Raw genomic sequence first — 26,915 nt, 5'->3', positions numbered from 1 at the left:
TTTTGACATTACATCTTTCAAGCGTAAAATAAGGAAGACAAATTAAAATCCAATAAAAACATGAGTTATCGTTTCTCTTATTACTTTGAATCTATTAACAAAGTAAAGATTTCAACCATAGTTCAATTAAATCAATTATGCATCCTATGTATACATCAAAAGAGAAATTCTCTCTTTTGTTAACTAAAACTAACCCTGCACACACATCAAACTCTAGTACTATACATCTAATATTAAAACCCTAATAAAAGGAGATTAAATTTTACCAATCATAGTTAGAAGAAATTTATATTATGTTTCGTAGTCATGAAAGTGATAAATATATACATCCAAGTTCTTCTTGTATAAATAAAAAAAATATTTAAGAAAATTTTAAAGAGAAAACACTTTTTATTTTTATTATTACACGTGCATTCAAGTTTGGTTCTCACGCAGATTCAAAGGAAAATTATACTTGCAAGGATGATATATTTATAAGTGAGACCGTGCTTTGAATGATAACTTACCTATTTTCGTAAATAATTCAAAAACTATCCATTTTGGTAATTTTGAAATAAAATTGCACCATAAAAAGCCATCTATTTCCCCTTTTTTTTCTTCTACACCGGTTGTTGACATTGGAAGAGGCATTGTGCAGTAGCTTCAATTTTTGTTTCCTGGGAGAGCGAGAAGAGTGTTCGGATTTCACCATTCCAGGTGGAGGGAACTAGCTCATGTGGTAACAAAACTTTACTTTTGATTGTGTTTAATTAACGTAATTGCTGGAAATCTGTTGTTTGTTTCCTTCGTCGTTTACATTGCTTGATGATGTTCCCTGATTTTTCATGTTTAATTAACATTATTGCATTATGTGAAACCTTGAGGTATGTGTTATCTGAATGACATGCTGTATATGAACATAGGTGACGGCGGAAGATGCTTCTGTCGTCGATACGCAGAGGATTCACTAGTCGAGTAGGTCCCATACGAACCCTCTCTTCGCACTCCGAAATGAAAGACTTTCTGGATTACCTCGACTCCCTCAAAAATTACGAGAAATCAGGAGTTCCCAAAGGTGCCGGCACCGATTCCAGCGACGGTTTCGATCTTGGTAGAATGAGACGCCTCATGGAGCGTTTTGGTAACCCTCACTCCAAGTTCAAGGTTTCATTCCTCTTCCTCTCTATTTTCACTCATTATCAACGGATGGTGCCATTTTGATCACTTAATTGACGGCAGAAATGCAAAACAAAAATTTGAATATATCATGGACTAAAAATAATGAAAAAATTTATTAGGACCCAGAATAAAATTTGGTAATTTATTAGCAACCTTAAACATATTTAAGCCTTTTTTAAAAAAATATTGGTTTAATTACTTATTTGGTTGGGAACAATCTTTATGTTTTAGTCCCTACACCTAGAAACTATTCGATTTAGTCCTAACATCTAGAAATTATTTATTTCAGTCCCTATAGGTACACTTTTAAACTCATTTTAGTCCCTACAATTTTGGATGACCGGGACTAAAACAGATTAAAAAGATAGTTTTTTTTTATGGATAGAGACTAAGATGTAAAATCTGTGTATGCATAGGGATCGAAGGAGTAATTAAACCAAATTTATTTTAAAGTTTATCTCTTAATTTTTCACCCATGTTTTGAAGAGGACACCAACTAACCCATGGAAGTTAAAATGGGCATTTTATGCTTGGGCTTTAGGGATGTTTTTGTACTTTCAGTTGATTTTATGTAGTTGATGGAAGTGCTCACTCCAATTGTAGGCTGTTCATATTGCTGGAACTAAGGGGAAGGGATCAACAGCTGCTTTTGTATCTAATATTCTGAGGAATGAAGGCTATTCTGTTGGTTGTTACACCAGGTGAAGTTTCTCTATCATTTAAATATGTTTTATTTTTGTATAATTGCATCTGCTTGTGATTCGTCTTCAACTATATATTCTTTACAGTTTTGCACATCATTGACAGCAGGCTTTATTTTTCTCAAGCAGTCCACATATCCTGACCATCCGGGAGCGCATTTTACTGGGAAAATCCGGCCATCCGGTGTCAGCGAAATTGTTGAATGATCTCTTTCGTAGGATCAAGCCCGATATTGACCAGGCAATGAAAGAGGAAAATGGTTGCATAAGCCATTTTGAGGTATTGAATGTTGAACCTCATCAATGTTTGAATGTTGTCAAGAAATTGTTGTGGTAACTTGAGGACGTATGTTGATGGGATTCCATGTGTCCAATTGACAGGCTGGGAGTAGTGTTTTTCCTTTTTGTGGCCATTGCATTTCTTTCTTGTTTTTGGTCCATGTTGTTACCCAAAAACAACTTAATGATTTGGATAGAAGTATGGTACTTGATAGAACATTATGGCGGAAGTTGATCCATGTAGCCGACCCCACCTAGTGGGATAAGGCGTTGTTGTTGTTTGTTGTTACCCAAAAACATTGCTGAATTTAATATTTCATTATTATTTAGATATTTCTGCTTACACCTTCATAATCATAGCATTATATTAAAATCCAGGTGGAATATTCTTTGTTTTCTTATTTCTTTACCCTTTTGTTTTTATATTGGTATTTAATATGTTAGAAATCATGCACATTGCCAACTTCTGTATTTGATAACTCAAATCATTTATGGAAATGTTTCAGGTTTTCACTACCATGGCATTCCTCCTATTTGCTGATGAGAATGTTGACATTGCTGTTATTGAGGTTAATTATCTATTTCCCTACATCCAGTAACTGCTTGCTCTATACCATTATGTTATTGGTTGATTCTTCTGATTATATTGTTGTTATTTCTCTCCATTAAAAGAATCTTGAGAGTTGATATTCACTTTAAGGTAAGGTAGGGCATGGTGGGGGTTGTGCTGGTTATTATAGCCCTTTCATTCACATTATATTCAAAAACCTAAATTATGCTATTCTTTTCTAATTATATTCTACAGGCTGGGTTAGGGGGTGCACGAGATGCAACAAATATAATATCCAGCTCTGGGCTTGTTGCATCAGTCATAACCACTGTAGGTGAAGAACATTTGGCAGCTCTTGGGGGTTCTTTGGAAACAATTGCAATGGCAAAGGCAGGAATCATAAAACAAGACCGCCCAGTTAGGTGTTTCTCTCTATAGATCTCATTTTCATATTAATGTGACATCCTGAAATTGACAAGATATATAACCCATTTCTTGTGGACATGAGTACATTTTGTAAATGCAAAAAATTGATAGAAAATGAGTGAAAAGAAAAACTGAGATTATTATTGCTGAAATTAGGTAATTACATCATGACAAAGAACCAGAAAGTCTGGCCTCCCTGGGGACTATTGTCCCTTCCTGAGAAAAAAAACTATTCTCCAGCCTTGAGCCTCAGCTATAATCCTCAAAACAGTATGAAAGAAATCCCTACCTCATCCCACTTACTCCCCTGCACACAGCTGCTGCCTAACCATAACCAATTTTGTTGGGAATCCTCAATGGAAATAGAGAAAAGAAAGAGTAATTTTATTGCTAGACTGAAAATGAACCATACAAGGAGAAAAATCTTTCCTATGAGGGTTTCTCCTTTCACAACTGAGCACTTGCTCTGTGCTCTCAAAATACAATTCTCTGAATGATCATCTTACACTTCTCCTATTTATTTATCCAACTAATTCCCTCTAACTAACTTCTCTATCTTTGGTATCTGCACTTCTGCAATCTCCCAGGTGACTCATGAGTTCATCTATGGAAGCATTCTCTCCCCCACTTCTTAATGATGTTAGTCGTCATCATTTTCATTTCATCCAAATAATCCAACTTTGTCTGTATGTCCTTCATTCCATTGATCATCCTGCATATCTCTTCCATCCCTTTTTACAATGCTTCCCACAAGACTCCATTATCTTTAGGGCATTTGAGAATGAGTGAAAAGCCAGGATTATTTGGGTGGCATTTTAAATAATAAGATAGTGAGAAAATTGTATTGTTTTTGTTTGCTATTAATCCAAAGTCCATTAACATTTTCTGAAGACTAGATATTCTAAAATGTTAGCTAAAGTGTGAAAATGGAAGCTATAGAAATTCCATTTCTTTTGGGATGGAGTTAGACATTTCTTCCACGGTTTATCTTTTTTGTTAATGGATATATATGTTTTGAAGTTTCATTCATCAAACTCAAAAGAAAGAGTAGCAACTTTTTTTTGGTGAGTTTGGGTAAATAACTTTGTTCTTTAAAATGTCATTAAGAGATACTCCATTGTTTCCTTTATTTCTTGCTGACTAAAGGAATACCATTCCAGTTGGTGTTGGGTGGCCCATTTGTCCCTCATATTGAGCGCATTATTCGAGACAAAGCAGTAGCCATGGACTCACCTGTAGTGTCAGCATACGATACTGGAAATAAGTGTACTGTGAAAAGTTTCAGCATACGCAATGGAAGGCCTTGTCAAATTTGTGATATACTGATACAAGTTGTGAAAGACATGAAAATGGTTTGAACTTTTGTTCTTTAACTTTCAGTTTGTTTAAACAATTCAGTGTATGGGGACATATCTTAGAGGTGGCTGCTTTAGATGAACTATAGGCATTGATTGCTTAGGGTGAATCTTATAGAGACATGGCGTGCAATGTTAGTGAACATTCTTTAAACCTGACACACAAGCACAGTGTAAACATAACATGTTTATATGGTTCAGCATAACACCTTGCATTGGAATATTAGTTGGCAAGAATTTGTGATAAGAACAGATAAAAATGGAACAGATTTATATGATGAAACAGAAATTTATATAGATAATTTGAGATATTGTATTACACAGGTTTTCGAGAGCTTGTCTCTCCACAATTCAGATTCTTCCTAATTCCCAGAGTGTCTTTCCTATTCTGGTTTACTTCTATTTATACTACATCTAATGGACACAACTATTCTGAATGGTTGTGACTGTTCCCAAGGGTGATGCCCCCTTGATTCGCATCTCCTAACCTTGCACCCCTTGGGCGGATCATAATGGTTGGTTGTGACTGTTCCCAAGGGTCATGTCCCCTTGATTCATATCTTTCGGTTGGTTGTGATTGCTCGCAAGGGTTATGTCCCCTTTCGGTTGGTTTTGACTGCTCGCAAGGGTTATGTCTCCTTGATTCACATCTTTTGACCTTGCACCCTTTGGGTGAATCGTAACTATTGGGTAGTTTACACCCTTTGGGTGGGTTGTAACTGTTGGGTGGTTTGCACCCTTTGGGTATTTGCGGGTGTACACCTTGGTGATGTGTGGCTTATGCTTATGCTTATCAATACCCCCGCCTAAAAGACTCACCTTGTCCTCAAGGTGATAAGTCAGAAAAACCTCTTGTAATTTAGCCACAGATTCCCAACTATTTTCACTGGGAGAGAGATTTTTCCACTGAATTAAAACTTTCACGTTGCCCGGTTGTAATTCACGAATATCTAAAACAGAATCTGGATAAGCTTGTAATTCCTGATCCTCAGATAACATAGGTGGTAAAGGTTGGGACTGGAATGAGTCACCAATGGCTTTCTTGAGGAGAGAGACATGAAAGACCGGATGAATTTTACTGTGAGATGGAAGATCCAACTTATAAGCAACAGTACCCACCTTATTAAACACCTGGAAAGGACCATAAAACCGAGGGGAGAGTTTTTCATTAATCCTTTTAGCCAAGGATCTTCTCCTGTAAGGTTGCATCTTCAAGAACACCCAATCACCGACTGCATATTCTATGTCCCGACGGCGTCTGTTGGTATTTGCTCGCATGATATCTTGAGACTTCAGCAAATTTTCTCTTAGAGTAGCCAATAATTCATCCCGAGCAATTGTTAGTTTATTGACTTCTTCAAGGCGGTAAGGAACGGTCGATCCCTTGAGAATGTGAGGGGGATCATGTCCATACAAAGCTTTGAAAGGAGACATCTTGCTTGAAGCAATATAATTGGTGTTAAACCAGAATTCTACCCATGGAAGACAAGAGGCCCATTTCTTAGGCTTTGTTCCAGTTATGCATCGTAAATAAACTTCCAAGCATCGGTTGACAACTTCTATTTGTCCGTCAGTTTGGGGATGATATGTTGAACTGAACTTAAGCTGTGTACCTGCTGCTTTAAAAATGCCTTTCCAGAAGTTTCTTAAAAACAAAGGGTCATGATCTGAAACAATGGAAAACGAAAATCCATGTAATCTTACAATTTCTTGTAGAAAACTATGGCTACTTCGGTAGCGTTGAAGGGATGTCCTAATGGTATGAAGTGGACATATTTAGTGAGTTTGTCAACCACCACCAGGATTGTATCCTTCCCCTTGGATTTGGGTTGTCCTCCAATAAAATCCATAGAAATATTTGTCCATACTTGAGTAGGAATGGGTAATGGTTGTAGCAATCCTCCTGGAGACAAGTTGTTGCTTTTGTTTCTTTGATAGATTGAATGTCCTACCAATGATGAATGATTTTTTTTTTAAATGATTGGAATTCGAGAGGAAGATTTGGATAGCACTAATTTCTCCTTGTAAAATAACTTCTGATCCGTCAAAGTATAGCCCATATGAGATGCGGGATCAATAATCAGGTCTTGCATGATTTTCTATAACTTGTCATCTTGTATGATCTCTTCTGTCCATTCTTCGAAATCATGAATTTGTAAGACTGTCATGGCACAATAGGAACTTCTCTTGGAAAGGCCATCGGTAGCAGAATTTTCCTTCCCTGGCTTGTACTGTATTTCAAAATCATATCCTTCCCATTTGAAAATCCATTTGTATTGTTCCTCACCAAGCTTCCTGTGTTCTATCAAAAATTTCAAACTTTTTTGGTCAGTTTTGATAATAAAATGGTTTCCCAGCAAGTAGTGTCGCCATTTTTGGACCACTTTCACGACTGCCATAAATTCGCGATCATACACCGATTTCCTTTGGTTTCTTTCGGATATGGTAGTGTTCCAAAAGGCTAGGGGTCTTCCTTCTTGCATTAGAACTACTCTGAATCTAGTTCCACAAGCATCAGTTTCAACCACAAAAGGCTTTGAAAAGTCAGGTACTGCTAATGTAGGCAAACTGGTCATGGCTTGCTTAAGTTGTTCGAAGGCAGTTTGCGCCTCTGAACTCCATTGGAAGGCATTTTTCTTCAACAGGTTGGTCAATGGCCTTGCTATTTTTCCATAATTATGAACAAACCTCTTGTTATAGCCAGTAAGGCCTAAGAATCCCCTTAAGCCGGTGACATTCTTGGGCATAGGCCATAATGTCATTGCTTCCAACTTCTGAGGATCTGTGGATACACCTCCAGTGGACCTTTCGAATTGCTCAATGTACTCTTCCACCGTTTCTTCTTGTTTAAGTGCAAGGAGGGCAGCAAAAGGGTTGAGAGTGGCTGAAGTTTGGAATCTTTCAAGAATGACAACTTTGAAATCGCCCCATCCAATATCAGAATTGCAAGTCTCCCACCATTGGAACCAAGATAGTGCCTTTCCATCTAGCGCCACCATAACTGCTTGAATTTTCTCTTCTTCCAGTATATCTCTCATTTGAAAGAAGCGTTCCAATTTATTTATCCAACTATAAGCATCAGATTCCCCATCATATATGGGGATTTCCAATTTTCGGCATCGTTCTGTTTTTCCTTCGCCAGTGTGGTTTTTGGGTGTCTCTTCTTTATTGACGGAACCTTTGGGTGTGCCATCATCTGAATGCTTGAACAAATTTTTCATCATGGCTTCTAGGCGCGCAAAACATGTTTCAAGTTGTTGTCGTTCTGCATCTTGGTTTTGTTGGTCCTCCATTAGCATTTCCAAAATTCTCTCCATTGTGTCTGGATTTTCAGAATTAGATCGAGTTGTCACTATTGTTGGAAACAGGCACCGAATCGGTGCTCTGATACCAAATTGATAAGGACAAATAAAAATGGAACAGATTTGATACGATGAAATAGAAATTTATATAGATAATTTGAGATATTGTATTACACAGGTTTTCGAGAGCCTGTCTCTCCACAATTCAGATTCTTCCTAATTCCCAGAGTGTCTTTCCTATTTTGGTTTACTTCTATTTATACTACATCTAATGGACACAACTATTCTGAATGGTTGTGACTGTTTCCAAGGGTCATGCCCCCTTGATTCGCATCTCCTGACCTTGTACCCCTTGGGCGGATCATAATGGTTGGTTGTGACTGTTCGCAAGGGTCATGTCCCCTTGATTCACATCTTCTGACCTTGTACCCTTTGGGTGAATCGTAACTATTGGGTGGTTTACACCCTTTGGATGGGTTGTAACTGTTGGGTGGTTTGCACCCCTTGGGTATTTGCGGGTGTACACCTTGGTGATGTGTGGCTTATGCTTATGCTTATCAATTTGATTATCAATTGCAAAAATAGGCAGTCTAAAAGTATAACCTAATTTAAACACTCTTGATTTGGAACTGTAGTTGTAGTATTGTAGATTATTATCTCTTCCCACTGTGCAAGGTCATAATTCTCTTGCCTCCACATGTTTGCTATATCGCTTTGTGTCTCATAGTATCTTGCATCTTATGCTGTAATAAAATATCTGAATGTTTGAAGAATTTGTGCACCTCATTTGTCCACTACCTTAGTATGTTATTTTAGCTGGTTTTCTGTCTACCCTTTCATCATTGATCATGGAAAAGTTTATGAGCAACTTATGAATATATCTATTAATGTAGTCCTGTAAGTTACATGATGTGAAGTTGCAAATGCTTGGAGATCACCAACTTCAAAATGCAGCTACTGCTACTTGTGTGGCACTTGTTCTTCGCAATTTAGGTATAACTTTTCTACCTTCTGCTTGGCCTCACTCTACACATGTCTTTTCTTTTTGTTGAATTCAAAGATTTTAGGTAGGGAAGAAGAAAAGGAGATAATAGTGAATCATAATAATACAAGATTGATATTATTATGATGTAATGAGGTGATCACAAAAGACAACCCAATAAATAGTAGTCCTAATTGAATATTAAATATAGAAACATATCAAAATATAAAAGAATAATAAATCCTTAGAGATCATCTGGGATACTCTAAAATATTCCAAGATATCATCAGATGTTTCTCAGTTTTTCTAACACTTCTTATAATTAAATTGAATATATTCCTACTCTAATTCAGAAGTTACTTGAGATTCAGGTGTGTGGATAACATCTACAAGGGTTTCTGTTGCATTTTGTTCAGACATTGCATCAAATTTTTTGCATATTTTAATATAATTATTTTGTATCTTTCTCATGACGTCCTTGATTAACCAAATCAAAGGCTTAGTATTGTTTTATTTCGAGTCTATTTTTTTTCTTGGTTTTATGACTATGCCTTCACTTTCTCCTTGTTTATTGGATGATCAGGATGGAGTATTTCTGATGAATCTATTAGGTATGGTTTAGAGGATACATACCTTCTTGGAAGGAGTCAATTTCTAACATCTGAAGAAGCTGAGGTATTAGGACTTACTGGATCAACAGTACTGCTTGATGGAGGTTGAGTGCTCTGACTTTTCCTTTATTACCGTGGTATTAACTAGTGACTTGAAATCTGTTTTAAAAAAAAGGCTTCATTTGTTCTGGAAAATTTTCTAAAAATCCTTTGAAATTTTCTGAGGAAGAAAAGACATGAAATACGGATAATTTCAAGACTGGACACATCTTTAACATATAATATGGTTCTGATGGACTCTTTATGTTATTGTTTACTACAATTTTTATTTGTATTGTGGGAAGAACTAAGAAATTTCTGGCTTAGTGCCACAAATACTTGAGAACAGAGTTGTGATTAGTTGTGGGGATATATGCTGCAGCCCACACCAAAGAATCTGCCAAAGCTCTGATGAATACCATAAGGATGGCATTTCCCAAGGCTCAATTGGTTTTTGTTGTTGCAATGGCAAGTGACAAAGATCATGTGGGATTTGCTCGAGAGATTCTCTCAGGTAAAGTCTGTTAAGTTGACATTTTAATTTAATTAAAATATCATGTTTAAATAGAAGAAAGTGAATGCCAGTCATTTAATATGAGAGTTTATTGATTGAACGAGGATCAAGTTGGTTTGGTTCCTTCAGACCACTAAATTTTTGTGCCTGTCTATAATGTCATTATTTGTAAATGATTTACCCAATGATCAAGAGGTTTTTCGGCATATCGTTTTCTGTTGATTGCTGCATATTGATGATGTTTTTTAAGTTGTAGATCTGGGGTCTTGGATAATATTCTGAATTTGATAAAATACTTGCATTTATATAACAATTCATGAAGTTGTTAAATTTCACTTTATTGATTCTTGATTTAAAGGTTATATTTCTGTATTTTTCTCTCCAAGTGTACCCTTCACTTTAGAAGAGCTATATTAAAAAATGTTGCGATAAGCCTATAGTACTAGTAGTGAAACGATAGGCCTAAACATGCTATCACACATTTGTTTAGGTGTACATGTGGAGACTGTCCTTTTGACAGAAGCTGCTATTGCTGGAGGTGTAACTCGAACAACACCAGCATCTTTGTTGAGAGATTCTTGGATTAAAGCTTCTGATGAGCTTGGCATTGGTATTGTTCATGATGGAATGGCAGAATACAGTGAATTATTAAAGGAACAACCAGTAGGCTCTGAAAGCAATTTGGGTGATGGTAAGACCGTGTTGGCTACTGTGCCATGTTTAAAGGGTTGTTTGAGAAGCGCAAATCAGATTCTAAGCAGACGAGGGGATGAAAAGCGTGTTATTGTCTTCACCGGGTCTCTGCATATTGCAGCTTCAGTCTTAGCTTCTCTTGCTGGTTAATGGGGTTTTATAGTGAAGCTACTGAAACGGAATTTCCCTGCAATAACAACACAAAAATTAAGGCCAGATGGAATCTTGGATGCCTTTATATTAACTTTCATCATCACTGTTTTCTGCTTCCATGGAATGAATTATAGTCCCAATGCGGCAGCTCTCGACTGGAATTTTGGATGTCAATAATCAGCATTCAACAGTAATCTATTAATATTGTGTTTGACTTAAAGTTTGAGATGTGATTTTCAGAGGTTATTAGTTATAGCTTTTACATCCTAAACGTGATTTTCTGTTTTCAAAGAGTTTCCAAACACACTTTCTAGAATGAATATTTTAGAGATAATGCAAGGCATTTTTAGGATCCTAATGAGCTTAATCCAATGTTTTAATATTATCTCCATTCCTATTTATAAGAAACAAGTTAACTTGTTTCTTATAAATAGAAACGGATGAACTACACCTAAGTAATTAATACTAGTTTTCTTTTTTTCCCTTTTGACTTCACTAGTTTTCTCCCGGTGTCTTCTTTAGTGACTTCATTAAGTTATCTAGAATTATGAAAGCAAAGCACATTGCTCATTTCAATGTTTGAGGTATCGTGCGAGTTGAAGTCTCTGGAATGAAATTCAAATGGTCGCAGTAAGCCTCAACTACCCAGCACAGTATTTACATTGGAGGCTAAACAAACTCCTAGAAAATAAGCACTACAAATTACACTTTTTTTGGTAATATATTGTCAATGAGGCAAGTGATGGTGTGTTGACATCAGTATTAACACCTGATTTAGCTGTTTAGCTAATTAAATAAGAATTCAATTATCTTTCACAATTACAAGTTTAAAATGTGTACACTTGATAGTTGGTAGCATATAAATATGATTGGCAAAACATAGAAGTTCATAAGTGAATTAATGAGAATTCTCGAGATTGATACTTCAAGAGCTGCTATATGCCTTGATTACCTACAGGTTTATAAACCATTGACTCCAACCACTGACTATGCAAGTGAACGTAGAGATAAAGCGTTGATAATCTAATAAAAAGGGGGAAGATGGTCATTTGCAGTCGACTTCTTTGCTGGTGGTGGTGTGTGGAGTAGTATTCCATCCATCCAATCCAGTAGGGGTCACAAACTAATCTATTTATCTGTCATGCGTTCAATCCCTCCATTACAAAAGAAATTCAAAAGGAGTGGATTCAATTAATCTATTTTTAAAAATCTAATAGATTTGTCCTATCAATATTTAATGGATCAAAACTAATCCATGATACTTATTTTAAATTTAAATTGTTCTTAAATTTATTTTTTAATTTTTTCTAAAATTATATTTTCAAAAAAGTTTTACAAAATTATTTTGGCCGATCTTGGTCGAAGTAATTTTTGGCCGACTTCAACCAAAGCCAATTTCTGGCCGATGTCTACCTAGACTATTTTTTTTATTGACCTTGGTTGTGATTAATTTATAAATGATCTCGATTGAGGTTGTTTTTCAGTTGGCATTGGTGCGGATTATTTTGCGACTGAAGTCAACTGAGATAATTTTTAGCCTACGTTAGTTGAGGTTGTTTTCAACCAACGTTGGCCAAGGTAGTTTTCGGCTGCCCTCAACTCCGTCTATTTTTTGCCAACATCAACTAAGACAGTTTTTTAACATCATCGACATCAGCCAAGACTATGTTTCAATCGACGTCAGCCATGGTAGTTTTCAACCGACCTCAGCTAGGTTGTTTTTGTTGACATTAGCCATGGAAGTTTTCGATTGATGTAGACCAAGGTTGCTTTTTGGTCGACCTCAACCTGAGATTTTTTTTGTTGATGTTAGTTCAAGAAATCTTTGGTTGATGTTGTTCAAGGTAGTTTTCGGTCAATTTTTTTTTTTTTTTTGCTTACGTCGACTGGAACTATTTTCTGACCAACATCATCAATGGCAGTTTTCGATCACTATTGATCCAAGTTGTTTTCAATCAACCCTGGTTAGAGTTGTTATTTATAAAATATATTATTTTTAGACGGCATCTAATATGGACCAACAAAACATTTGATCTATCATGAACCATTATTTACAGACTTAGGATTTATCTAATATGTAAAAATTTATCCTACATTCTATACACCAAATTTCTTTCTCAACCTTCAACAGTCTCTCTCTGTCGTGAGCCGTCGCCAGAGGCACCATTTTCTTCTTCCTGTTTTTTGCTTCTTCTCCGACAACCACAACACTGCACCACATAGATCCAAACGCCATCTAACAACGACTCCATCTCCGTAAAGAAAACATCATGCATAATTTTGGCAACTCCAACTGCAGACGTGGTTGAGCCTCTCAAATATTTACAAAACACGGATTCATAAATTGTTGTTTTAGATCATAACTAAACAAAAAAGGAATCTGGAACATTAACGCTATATTAATCAATGCCCAGAAGAAAAATCCAAAGTAAAAAAAGAAAAAAAAAACAGATCCGAGAGAAGAAATTGCCAGGTAAGAGGGTAAAGATGTGTTGCTCAACAATAAATTACAGTGTTGTTGAACGGAAAAGTAAGAGAGTGGTTGCTTTTCATCAAAGTTAAAACCACGGTTTAGAATGAGAATTATGTTTGCAATATGAATACATATGTTTAGGCCTAAAATAAACTTTAAGACGATATCTTTTTAAAATCGTTTAAATAAAAAAATTGGGGACTTTAATAAAAAATAAAAATATTTTTCTTCTACTAATACTTGAACTAGGGGTTTTCGGGGTTGGTTTAGGTCGATTTTCTCCAAATTCAGTTCTCAATCCAATCAAATTTGATCGGTTTAGTTGGGTTTGATTTTTTATTTTTTTTGAAACTCAACTTAATCCAACCCATTCATGAATGATTTGGTTCATTCGGGCCAACGAGTTATTTATTTAAATTTGACCTTTTTTTAAACTATTATTTTATATCATGATTCATCCAAATATCCAATGCAATTAATACAATATTATCACATGTCTGAAAATAGTAAAATTGATTCATTTAATACTATCAACCTAATATTCTAAAATAAACTAATACAAATTAAAACAAAGTATTCTTCAATAAGATTTACTATAGTAGTTTGAATCACAACTATTTCTTACACACTAATTTCTTCTAATAAGTTTTGTTACAACCGGATTTGCTGAAACAAATGAACAAAATATGATCCATTAATATTATAAACAAGACAAAAAAAATAAATATGTAAAAAAAGGTGAAACAAATAACAATATACCCGACAGTAATCCTTAAGAAATTTCAATACTAGTCGTCCAAACACTTGCACTTCCAACACTTGGAGTCCCAATATTAGTAGTATTTAATGTCAAACCAAACAACTCTAAAAATTTAATGGGTTCTGATCGTTTCGGTTCGGCTTTGATCATATCTATAAATTTAAACTCGTGACTATCGTATATGAATGGTTTTGATCAGTTCGATTCAATTTTGACCAAAATACAAAATTATCCAACTCAAACTATTTAGATGAATTTTAATCAATTCGGATTAGTGGATGATCCATACCTCTAAACACCTCTAATTTAAACTTTGTTTACTAAGAAAAAAAGTATACATTAATTAATATTACACTATAACAAGTAATAACTAATAATAAAAATTATATAAATACCAAATTAAATAAATTAACTTTTTTTATGATTACTAATAAAAGAAGACGATGTCTAGGGTGTGAAAGTGAAACTAATTTCGCACCCTACGAAAGTTTTACATTTTTAAAAGTAAGCAATGTGAACCGTCCGATTAGTGAAAAGCAAATCTAACGGTCCTTATTTTTTGCTTGCTACCGGTAGAAAATGGATGCCTCAATTTGTGTGTCTGCTATCCCCCCACGCGCGATTGAAGTTGCAAAGCATCCCTCAACTACTTTTCTGCTTTCCCCAAAAGGTTTTTTCAAAACCAAACGAAACAATCTATTGAAAAACCACAGCCCCCTCTTGAAAAATCGCAACCCCGTTTTGAAAAACCACAGCTGGTTTTGTCTTCTTGGTGCGCAAATTCCATCCTAGAAGATCCGATTTTTGAACCAAAGCACTTGGGTTCTCATCATTTCGTATCAGAGGTCAGTTCTAGGGTTGGAATTGAGTTACCTTTTTCTCCATTATATTAATCAATTCTATTCATACTCTACTTTTGACACAACCCTAATTTGTGTTTGATAAAATTTGGGTTTTTCAATTTGGTTGTTTGCTTTCTTCAAATTGTTGTTGTTTTCATACTCTACTGCATATTTGTTGTTGGTGTTGATTTCTGTTGATTGTTAAACATGAGCTTGTGTTGTGGGGAATGGTAATGTAGTGAATTTTTTGCTGCAACTTAAATGTTTGATTGCAATGTTACAAATTTCGTTATTAGAAGCAGTTTGTGTTATAAAAGAAAAAAAATTGCACAACTTGTGGCTGTTGTTTATTAAATTCAGTAGAAGAAAAAAAAAAGACAGAGTACAGCAGCTATAGTCATTAAATTTCCTTGCACCCGACTTGTTTGATAAAATTCCTAAGTGTCAAGTGTGTTCTCTATTCCTTGTATTCCATATAATTTGTTCTTACATGTAGTGAAATTGTTCTTTGTTACTTCCCTTTTGTTGGTGTTCAAAATTTTGTGTCAAGCCTTGTGATTGTTACTCTTGAAAGTTATTCTTGATCATAGATTGTTGATTGTTGTAAGAAGCTTAAGTTATAAAACGAGTGGAAAAAGGCTAGAGAGTACATATTCTAAAAAGCCTAATTATGTCAAACACTTGAGTGAAACACTTTGGTGAGGTTTTCTTATTTCAGATTCTGTTCATGGCTGAGAGAAAGGGACCTCCATCCCCTACTAGAGATCATAGGATGTTGTTAGATGCCTTAAGTCAAAGGATGAACCAAGTTTTGAGGGAGCATACGGAGGGAATGTATGAGAGGCTTGAGAGTTTAGAAAACCAAAATCTGAATTGGGAAAATGAGCAACATGGAGATAGGGATAGACATGAGTTTGGTATTTTGTTTTTGTGTTTGTGATGCCAAAAAATTGATTTGCGAATATTAGACAAATATCTGCAAATATTAGATAAACAATCGTTGAGTAGTCCGTTTTGTTGTTTGGTTGTTATTTTGTTGTAATGTTTGTTTTGCAGTTTGGGTTGCTTGAATGTTGTACCGTTTTGAGTTTTGTTGTTATATTATGTGTTGTAGTTTTGAAGATGCAAGTATTTGTTGTTGAGGACAATATAGAAGGAAAAATTGTATAAAGTTGTTAGATGTGAATATTTTGATGGGATGAACAGTTATCTGTCAATTTAGTGTAGTTGTCAGTGTCTCTGCGTAGTGGTGTCATGGAAAGGAGTTCGTCATCGTACACCTCCGAGGCCCAAAGTCGCGTGTTTTGTCTGTGTAACATAGAGACTCCACTAGTGACATCGTGGACTAAGGAAAATCCAGGGAGGCGTTTTTATGGTTGTGGTCTATACAAGGCAAGGAATATTAATTTGGTGCATATAAAAAAAAAGAATTCGGTAGGGATTGATTTATGTGTTCATTGTTGATTGTTATTGGTTATGTTGGGCATGTAGGATACAGTAGGAAAGGGTGTAATTTTTTTCAGGTTCATGTTACTTTTTTGTATGATTTTATTTACATTATAAATTTTATTCTTTTTAGGCAATTAAATCTAAACCTTCTATTTTGATCTAAGGGTTGCTATTTAATTGTCTCACCTCTTGTGATAAAACACTCTTCTTCTCGCCTGATATGCACCCTATATTTATCGGCTCATAGGGATTCAGACAAATAATAAACTAAAAGAATAAAAAAAATTTGATTTTATTTTATACAACTATTGGAATTGAAATTTTAGGCGGATGATTTTTGAGAATCATATGTTACCTACAAATTTTATTTTTATTGTAAATAAAAAAGTTCAACAAATTGACTTCATCCATGACTCTTTTCTTTTTCTTTTACAAGACATTGGTGAGTTGTTTTATTTAATCAACCATTCATGAATAATCTTTATTCACCAGCTCCATGAAAAGGTTTTGGGTTTGAGCTTTGACCCAAAGTTACAAAAAAAAGAAAAGAAACCAGACTAGCCTAGCCCAACCACAACTAAACGGCCCAAAGCATATTCAGTTCTGTTGATATTAGAATGAGAATTTGGATTAGTGAGTTAATACAGAGAGGACAATATTGCATCTTAATTTTTGTTATACTGTCTTTATAAATTTTTAAATCATCATGATGAAGAGGCATAATCCATGTAGATGTAGATATCATTTAGTGAGATAAAACTTTGTGGTTATTATATATCATGATAATGGAACTCAAGAGTAAAAATCAGATTAAATGTGCAAGCGTGAAGTGAAGAGGCATAATGTAATTCTAGAATATTCCAATTGTACATCAGACTATGTGAATAAATATTAGAATTGAAGAACATAATCAGATATACAGTTTCCCAACATTTGAACAAAGGTAGGTTTACTATGTCCAATTAATTAATTAATATTAAAAAAATACCAATCCAAAAACTCAAAACTCGTGGACTATAGAAAACAACAAAGCAGAAGCCAGTAGATAGATTTATTGATTATTTTTTCTGTTTGGAAAATCTAGGCTTCCTGCTCTGTTCATCAAAACCAAATTAAAACACAGATATTATATATTAGATATGAGAGCGGTTATATAGGATCAAAATCAAAGTATGTAGGTCTAAGTTGTAAAGGGGAAGGGAAAGAGAGAAGTAACACAACATTCTATCATCTGCCTATATGCAGAAACTAGGTTTCATTTATATGTTGCATTGGTTGAATAAATCAACATTTAAAGTACACGATTAATTAGTTGTAATCACGTAAGTACAAAAAAAATATATATTTTTCACACACATGTGTAACTTTTCATTGGTAATCCATGCACAATCAAATAATGCATGCGATTTTATTTTAGAATTTAATTTTCATACACCATTGATAAATCTTTTGATTGGAACTTTTTAACTAACTAACAAGTGCATAAGAAGATGTAAGAAAATAATATTATTTATATATTTTTCATAAGTGACACATGTATATGATTTATTTTAGAATTTAATTTTTATACATCATTGTGATATCAATCATCATGATGTTAATTGAGAAATATTTTAATTATTAAACTTTTAAAAAGTGTTTTAAATTTATATATATGATCATCAATTTAAAGATTTTGTAAAATACACACATTAAAGTTTACTTTTAGTTTCTTTATTTTTTCATAAATAATAAATATTTGATTTATTATGACCACGAGTTTCCCTTTACCATCATCTAAAAAGAGAGACTTTCTCTGTTTTATTATCATTTTCATTTTAAATTATTTTACACATATTAATAAAAATTAATAATAAATAAAAGAAAATAAAAATTTATAAAATTAATATTATTATTAATTTATTTTTTTATTATTTTATATTATTAATATTATAAGAGATATAAAAAATATTTAAAAATAAAAATATTTATTATTTTTGGCAAATTTCTTATTCGCACACAATTATTATTATTATGGAACAAACAGTAAATTTTGCAAGTTAGGTTGTGTTTCCAATTTTTTTTTAGAATATTGTATTAACTTTTTACAAATTAAAAGCAAACTAAAAAATCTGTTTGAAAATTTTATTTTTCAAAACTAATTTAATTCGATCTTTAAAACTGAAACATTTCTGCTTTTTTTTTATAAAAAAAAGAAAATTAAAGAAAAACATATGTAAACAAGAAAATAAATATATTTTAAACATAATACTTAATGAATATTTATTTTCTTATTTTGTTTTAAGAAATATTTTTACGACTATTTTATAAAATAGTTTTAAAAATTATAAATAAAATTAAACACGATAAAATGTCCATAATCCATTTAATAAAATGACTTAATTTTACTTTGGTTCGTGTATGTAGTGATTAAGCAACTTTTTGCTTGTTATAATAAGCAATAATAAGACACTAGCAAAACAACAAATTAGCATACTCGCAGAGAAAAAACTATAAAGGGGGAAACATGAACAAAAAAATTTACAAACATTTTACACAATTAACTATAGGATTAATTCTGCAATTGTCTTCAATGAAATTGTCAAACTTTTACAAGGTGATTGGAAGACATCCTGATGAGGAATGCTTTTTTTTTTAATTTTTTTTTTTGTTGAGATGAAATTAAGATAAAATCAATAAAAATAAGAAAAATTCTATTTTGAACAACCAGTCTTAAAAAGAGAATCTAGATTTCAAAGTAATATAATTCTTAATAATATTATTTATGTGCTAATTAATTCAAAAAATAATAGCCGTATGAAGTTAATTTAAAATATATGATTAAAAGGACTATCTTTTTATTTTACTGTGATTAATGTATTATCTAATCATATTTAATCCTTATTTATTAAAATGATTGAATTTATTGTATAAAAAGGATATTTTGTGATCACCAAATAATAGAGTGAAAGTGTCTTCAAGGGCTTACTAGAAGAAAAAAATTATATATTTTAAATTTTACATAATCATTTATGGTAAGTTTGTTAATTTTAAAAATAATTATTTTAAAATAATTTAAATATTAATTTGTGATGAAGTAATCGTGTAAAATTTAGATTGTAAAACATTAAAATCTTAATAAAATGTTCGATTCATGTAATGTATGGATTTTTTTTAGTGAATTAGATAGAGAAGTCAAGTTTCTTCTTGCAATTTAGATAAAAATAAGTGTGGTTATTATAATATTAGGAAATCATAGTTTCTCCATTTATATTTTAGAGAACTGATTTTAAATTTTTTAATAAAATTAAAATTTTAATATATTTAATTTTCTATTTGGTAAATATTTTATAGTTAATAAATAAAGTTTTGATTTGAATTTAAAATATTATAATCTTAACCTTTAATTTTAATATAACGATTAAAATTAGTCATTTTAATTCTCATATAAAATAATCATTTTTATATTATATATTTTTTCATTTATATATGTATTATCTTAAAAAATTTAAATGGTGTATTTAATATATCCTCTTACTCTTTCTTAATACCAACTCAACCTTTTTATAAACTATAACTAAAAAAAACTAATTTTAACTTTACATATATATATATATATATATATATATATATATATATATATATATATATATATATATATATATATATATATTATTTTTAAAATTCAAACATGTTTGTTACATGCATATAATATATTCTCTTATACTTTTAATATTAATTGAATCATTTAATAGCATTTTAATCTATCATTTTTAGTATATTTATATTCTTTTAATATTATATATATATATATAAATTAATATTACATCTGTAAAATGTGAAATAAGAGAGACAAATAAAAAAAATGACAAATTCATGAGTTAGTGTTACTCTTATTCACTCAAAGTCTCTTAAAAAGTTAAATTTATAATAAATACACTTAAATTTAATCTTTTTAATATTAAGTTTTCATTAAATATTTTTTACATCTTTTTATCGTTGCATTAAAATCCATGAAAAGAGAAAGACCAACTAACACAAAAAAAAGTTATTGTTTTCTCATGTCATTAAAGTCTTCTAAAAAGTAAAGATTTTAAAAATTATGTCAGTATTATTCTTTTTTTATTATTACATCTTTTAAGCATGAAATAAGGAAGATAAATTAAAAAGAGGTGAAAAAGGGAGTTCAATTTTCTCCCATCAACTAGAATCTTTTAAAAAGTGGAGATTTCAATAAATATATTCAAATTTTAGGGATGTAGGGAGTCAGTTTGAATTGGTTTTGGATAAATTCATGATTCAATCTAATCAAATTTGAACGGTTGGTTTGAAGACATTAAAACTCAAGAACCAAGGAGAAGGACTATGAAGACCTATATATGTGGTGATGATCTTAATCAAGATTGTTACTAAAGATCCATGAGTTGGAGGGTGTTGTTACTGATTTTTTTTTTAGAATTAAATAAAGTTGTATTTCTTTTATTTTCTTCTACTTATTTTAATGACCGATAGCATTGTTGTCTTTTCATGTGTGTCACTAAGAATTAAATGTCTTAATAATCACAATAAATTATGTATTTAGAATAATTAAAGGTTAAGTGCCTATATGAAAAAGAAATGAAGGACTTGAATTTCCAAAGACTTGTGTATTGTAAGACTATTGTCTAGGTTCCAGGCACAACCCTTGCGGACTTGTGCACTGGCTTATCTTTCATTGCTAGAAGTGATGCTAGCTTCCACCTGTCATCGAGGGATCCTTGACCAAAACCATGTCATTCTTTTTCAAGAAAAAAAAATTAAAACACAACCCAAACCAACCTTTTTATAAACAATTTGATTTGGATTGGATCAACCAGTCAAAGCATTTACAATTCGATATTTTTTATAAGCTAAAATTTTTATTAATCTCTATCGCACTATTCCATGTGTTTGTAAGTTCTGACATGATTAAAGTGAGGTTGCGAGTTGCGGAGTGAGTTGAGCGAAAAAAGATGAGAGTTAAAACTCTAATTTCGTGTGGGTGGATGAGTGAAATTGTGAGAATTGAGAAAAAAAAGAGATTATCTCAATCTTAATAACTAAGTTTGATAATAATAGTAATTGATTTTTTTAAATTTAAAATATATATTATATATAAATAATAATTTAATACAAATTAATGAATTAATAGATCAAATTAGTGGATTATCGGGTTCATATATTTAAACCTGTGACCCAATCCAAAACTCAATGGGGTTGAATGAATTGATTGAGGTTTGACTCAAACACAAAATATACTCAACTCAAACTATTTGAATGGGTTTGAGTCAATTTGAATTTGCGAGTGATCATATTTGTGAACACTCATATTATTTTCTTAATAATAGACATGGATTAACTATTTTTCACATCTCTTTAACATTATACATCTAAAATAATGAAAAAAGAAAGACAAATGTAAAAGTCAAGATTTAAAAAAATATATCTAAATTTTACTTTTTTATGTTAAATGTACATTTTTAACATTACATTTTTTAAGTATAAAATAAGGAAGACAAATTAACAAAAACATGAGTTATTGTTCTTCTTATCTTCCAAAATCTTGTAAAAAGTGGAAATTTCAATTAGTATACTTAAATTTATTAATTTTAATATTAATTATATATTAAATTTTTTTTCACACCTCCCTAGCGTTGCATATGAAATTGTGAGAAGAGAAAGCCAATTGAAGAAGCAACAAAAAGAAAGTTTGTCATCTAGATTCTTCTAAAAAGTAAAGATTTTAATAAATTTATGTAAATTTTATTCTTTTAAATATTGCATATAATTTTTTTTTACTTTTTACCATTACATCTTTTAAGCGTAAAATAAGGAAGACAAATTAAAATCCAATAAAAACATGAATTATCGTTTCTCTTATTACTTTGAATCTATTAACAAAGGAAAGATTTCAACCATACTTCAATTAAATCAATTATGCATCCTATGTATACATCAAAAGGGAAATCCTCTCTTTTGTTAACTAAAACTAACCCTGTACACACACATCAAACTCTAGTACTATACATTTAATATTAAAACCCCAGTAAAAGGAGATTAAATTTTACCAATCATAGTTAGAAGAAATTTATATTATGTTTCGAAGTCATGAAAGTGATAAATATATACATTCAAGTTCTTCTTGTATAAATAAAAAAAAATATTTAAGAAAATTTTAAAGAGAAAACACTTTATTATTATTATTATTGTTGTTGTTGTTATTATTATTAAAATAATATTATTAATAAAGTATTTAAATGTTAAAAATGATTTTAAACTATATAATTCCAATAAATTTTATTTATTTAATTTTAATTTTTTCTATAAAAAATGAAAATTTTAATTTTAAACCATAGGAATAAAATCACCAAATATTTACCATTTTTTATAATAGAAAATTTTTAAAAAAATATTATCCTACTTTTTCAGACAATAAATTAGTAGAAATAAAATTCAAACGTTAGAAATATTCAATATCATTCGTCATTTAACATTTATCAATTAGTTTTATCAAACACTTTTAATTAAATAAATTACTTATAAGCTTTTAACTTAGCTCAGAAGATTCTCAAAAACCTTACTAAATACAAATAATCAAGCTCTATTATTATTACTTAGTTGGGTTTGGTCATGTTTATGAAGTTAAAAATTCACTAACCCTACACTAACTTCAATTTTAATCGGCATGGGTACACTAAAAAAACCTAACTCAATTCAATGGTCCAACCTAACTTAGAAAAATGTAATTGTTCTATGCTTGTAGATGAGTGTGACTTCCTTATACCTCTATTATTTCTTATGATGCCCTCTTGATTTCTTCTCTATTTTTTATGTCAAACAAAGAAACCATTAATGCCAAAGACATGGACTGATCCAAGGGGGACAAGAGGGGTTTTGACCCCTTCCTTGTGATGTTTTATGTATGTATAAGAAAAATAAATAAAACTTAAATTAAAAATACTAATAAAAATAATTTTTTGAGTTGATATATTCTTAATTTTCTTTCAATAGTAGATCATATATCTAATTATAAAAAAAACTAATAATAAATATTTTTTTAAACTTATTATTCATTAATTATTTATTTATTAAAAATCAAATATTTAAATAATTTTATAAAAAAAATTAACCTCCCTTTAATACATTTCTGGATTTGTCCCTAGTTAAAGAAAGTGATTTCTATTCATAGATGACAAACAAAGAGACCCTGAGTGTCAAAGGAATCACTTTCTTATTTATAAAAGAGATGGCCAACGTTAGAGAGGGGTTGCTATTTATAGGACTACTGAGTATTTATGCAACAAGTATAAAAAATGGAAATTAATATTTTTCTTTATCAGATATGGTCATGGGGATAATTGTATTTTGAAAATAATAGTTTTAATAATATTATCTCCTCTTTTTTAAGTGAATCATAAGAATTTATTATGACCATTTTAGTTTCGATATGATATCTCTTTTTATTTAATACATGTGATTTAGATTTGAATATATTATGTTTCTATGTTTTAATAGAATCATTCTAGGACTAAAAAAATAGAATCATTCTAGGATAGACGATATATGCACATGTATCTTACATAAATCCTTAAATTATTCCCCTAAAAATAAAAATCCTTTCATTATTAAAACAATCAATTTGATTTCCATTTTTTTGTTGAAAAAAATCAAGAACACGATAGGCAGTAGAGTAAGTGTTTTGACATAATTAATTACTAATTAATTAACGTTTGGTCCTCATTAATCCTTTTAATTATTTGATTAGAACTCGATAATTTCTTTTTTATGACAAACTTTGGTCTAGCTTATTGTTAGTACTTTAATTTTATAAGACTTTTTCTTTATTTTTAAATCAGCTTAATTATTTTATTCTAGCATAAATTAATATGATGGAGAAATATTTATTTTTTGTTATACAATCAATCAACTTATTATTATAGTTATAAAAAATATTAAATTTTATATCATTTATATAAATAAAATAAAGAGTTTAAAAAAATTATTTTTATCAAATCTTTCTGATTATTTGTGGCATTTTTTAAATTTAAACTAAAACACACAAATGATCTAAATATATACTAATATACTGCTCAAGTTACTATAGATCACATCTAACAAAATATACAAATAGAATATTTTAGAACGTGCATTGCACATAATAATTTTTTATTTTATATATAATTAAAATTTATAAATAATAAATAAATATTTTTTGATATAAAAATTATATTATAATTAAAATTTGTATTTAATAATTTTTTTTAACATATAAATATATTTTATATTTATGATAAATAATTTATGTTGTGATATAATTTTATTTTTAGTTATTAATTTTTTTAAAAATTTATTTTTAATAATTTATGTTGTGATATACTTTTATTAATCTTCGTACTATTTGTGTTGTGTGAATGCGCAAAACCGCAGTGGCTGTTGTAATTTTCTAAGACACAACCCAATTAACTTCACTACTTTCATTCACAAGATAACAAAAGTTTCTAACATTCAAAAAATGGACTGGGGAATTTTTTTTGAAGAAGGTTAATAGAAGTTAAGGTGAGAATTTGGATTGAAAAATACATGCAAAACTTAGAAGGAAATTTTGAAGTGTTTCCCTCTAATTGTTTATCAACCAATATTAAAAACCCACTTGCTAGTTGTGGTTGCAATGAGCATTGAAAAAATGGAGAAAGGTTACAAGCAAACAAATGATGATTCATCGTGTGGTGTATGCTGGAGAAAGAAAAAATGGATTTAGCCCAACAAAAAATCACACTTTTTTTATTTTTTTATTTTAAGACTATGCATTTTATTTCAAAACCTAGTTTAGTAATTGCACAATAAAATCAAATTTTATTGCAAAATTTCAAATAACATTATGTGTCAAAATCATTTTTCTAGCATCTGTTATTTAAACAAAAATTAAATTAGCAAAAACCCAAGTTTACTTAAAATCAATTCTATAAAATCATTTTAATTTAATACCAATTTTACTCACTCATCCAAACATGCATTACATTTCTGCATTAGTATTTCAAGTGAAATTGAACTCGAACTACAACACTTCAACATGGTTATCCAAAAATACCATTAAGGTAATTCTATTATAACTTTTAATATATTTTTAAGTAATTTTTAATTAATAAAATTATTTTTTAACAACAAGACACTTGGTAATAAAATCAAAGAAGAGCTAAAAACACATTTTTTTAACACATTTTTTAACATGCATTTTATTTTTGATTAAAAATTATTAAAAATAATAAAAATAATAAAATTATGAGAAAAAATTATTAAATAAATTAGCATTCTGTTTTTATATTTCTTAATTAATAAGAGATGATATGTTTAAAGAAGTGTTTTAAATAGTGTATTGATAGTAATAACATGCATACATATCTAGCATTGAAGTAAGGACCAGTAGTTGGGAGTCACCATCACCATGTGGTCGAATCATGACAAATTGCATATACATTTCTAAAAAAAAATATTTACAATATTAAAGTTGCTTAATTTCTCTCTCTCTATATATATATTTTCGGCTGTGATATACTATTTTTATTTTATATAATTAAGAAAGTTTCTTTAACAATCTAATTTTTATAAAATGTATTAAAAAATTCTCTAATGAAATTGACATCTTTAATTTTTCAAGTAAAATTTTAACTCATTTTTCTTTTAATTTTAGAATAATAAAATATTTTTTTCTATATTCTCAGTTTTTTCTTTCTTCTCTGCTTTCTCTCCTTATACCACCCCTTTCTTTTTTTCTTTTCTTCTTCACCTCCTTATGGTTTCTTTCGGTGGTAGACTGGTAGTGGTACGTCTCTATCTCTCTATGTTCAAGCTCTCACGAGAGTTGTTGTTGGCAGCAAAATGCATCCTCCGAATTTATATGCATACGGGTGTTTTATTATTTTTAAAATAGTTATTGTTTGTTACCACAAGCAATTAGGACCACAGAAAATATGCATGTTTTGGAACAGTATTCCTCAGAAGAGATATATGATTGCTTTGTCCATTTTGTCAAATAATAAAATTCTAGATGTGGAATAGTTACAAGAACTGATTAAGAAATAAGACAAACAATTACTTAGTTCCTTCCATTTTGACACTTTAAGACCATTGAAAAAATTACTGAATACGTGTCTTACATGTGATCTTCAATTTGTTGGAGAACGACTTCAGCTCTCTTCTTTTTTCCAACAAAGAAGTTTGCGAACCTTTGCACCTCCCTCCTGTAATGGGCAAAGATAAATTTCTAATTACTCCATTTATTGTTCACTTAAAAAGCATTCACTAAGAATTTTATCTTTATCATCATAATATTAATGGGAAGTATTTAAAAGTTTTATTGAAGATTAAATCTCAGTTGAAAAATTTAACGGACCACCTTAATGAGAATCAATGACTAATTTCTTAAAATTATTTTGTCAATTATATCATGTAATGTTGATATATGACAGATAAATTATAATAAGTTATAATGTTTTTTTGGTCGGCAAAGAATAATAAGCTATAATACTGTCAATTATGTTATAAATTATGTTTTTCTAAATGATTAATTCTCCAATACAGGAGAGGAGCCGGACTCAAAATTAACAAAAGTTACATGGTAGCACATGGATGGA

The 26,915-nt window shown here is 30.6% G+C and overlaps 1 protein-coding gene across 3 annotated transcripts; it reads left to right on the top strand.

Moving 5' to 3' along the window:
• Positions 1–504: 504 nt before the first annotated feature.
• LOC100816933 (dihydrofolate synthetase) lies at positions 505–11,121 on the top strand. Of its 3 annotated transcripts, none has more exons than XM_003535239.5 (11): positions 505–718; positions 903–1,143; positions 1,762–1,859; positions 1,989–2,139; positions 2,645–2,707; positions 2,944–3,105; positions 4,275–4,466; positions 8,665–8,764; positions 9,337–9,468; positions 9,786–9,917; positions 10,408–11,121. In XM_003535239.5, exons 2-11 carry the CDS (start codon positions 916–918, stop codon positions 10,758–10,760), a joined length of 1,611 nt encoding a protein of 536 aa, XP_003535287.1. In that variant the 5' UTR covers positions 505–718; positions 903–915; the 3' UTR covers positions 10,761–11,121. The 3 variants fall into 3 exon arrangements, with proteins under 3 accessions (XP_003535287.1, XP_006588819.1, XP_006588818.1); XM_006588755.4 differs by having other exon boundaries at positions 530–696; XM_006588756.4 differs by lacking the exon at positions 4,275–4,466 and having other exon boundaries at positions 529–718.
• Positions 11,122–26,915: the final 15,794 nt, after the last annotated feature.

The sequence above is a fragment of the Glycine max genome, chromosome 10 (assembly GCF_000004515.6).
Source record: "Glycine max cultivar Williams 82 chromosome 10, Glycine_max_v4.0, whole genome shotgun sequence".
Classification (NCBI taxonomy): domain Eukaryota; kingdom Viridiplantae; phylum Streptophyta; class Magnoliopsida; order Fabales; family Fabaceae; genus Glycine; species Glycine max.
The sequence above is the reverse complement of the archived record's forward strand: the minus strand, read 5'-3'. Positions and strand labels throughout refer to the sequence as shown.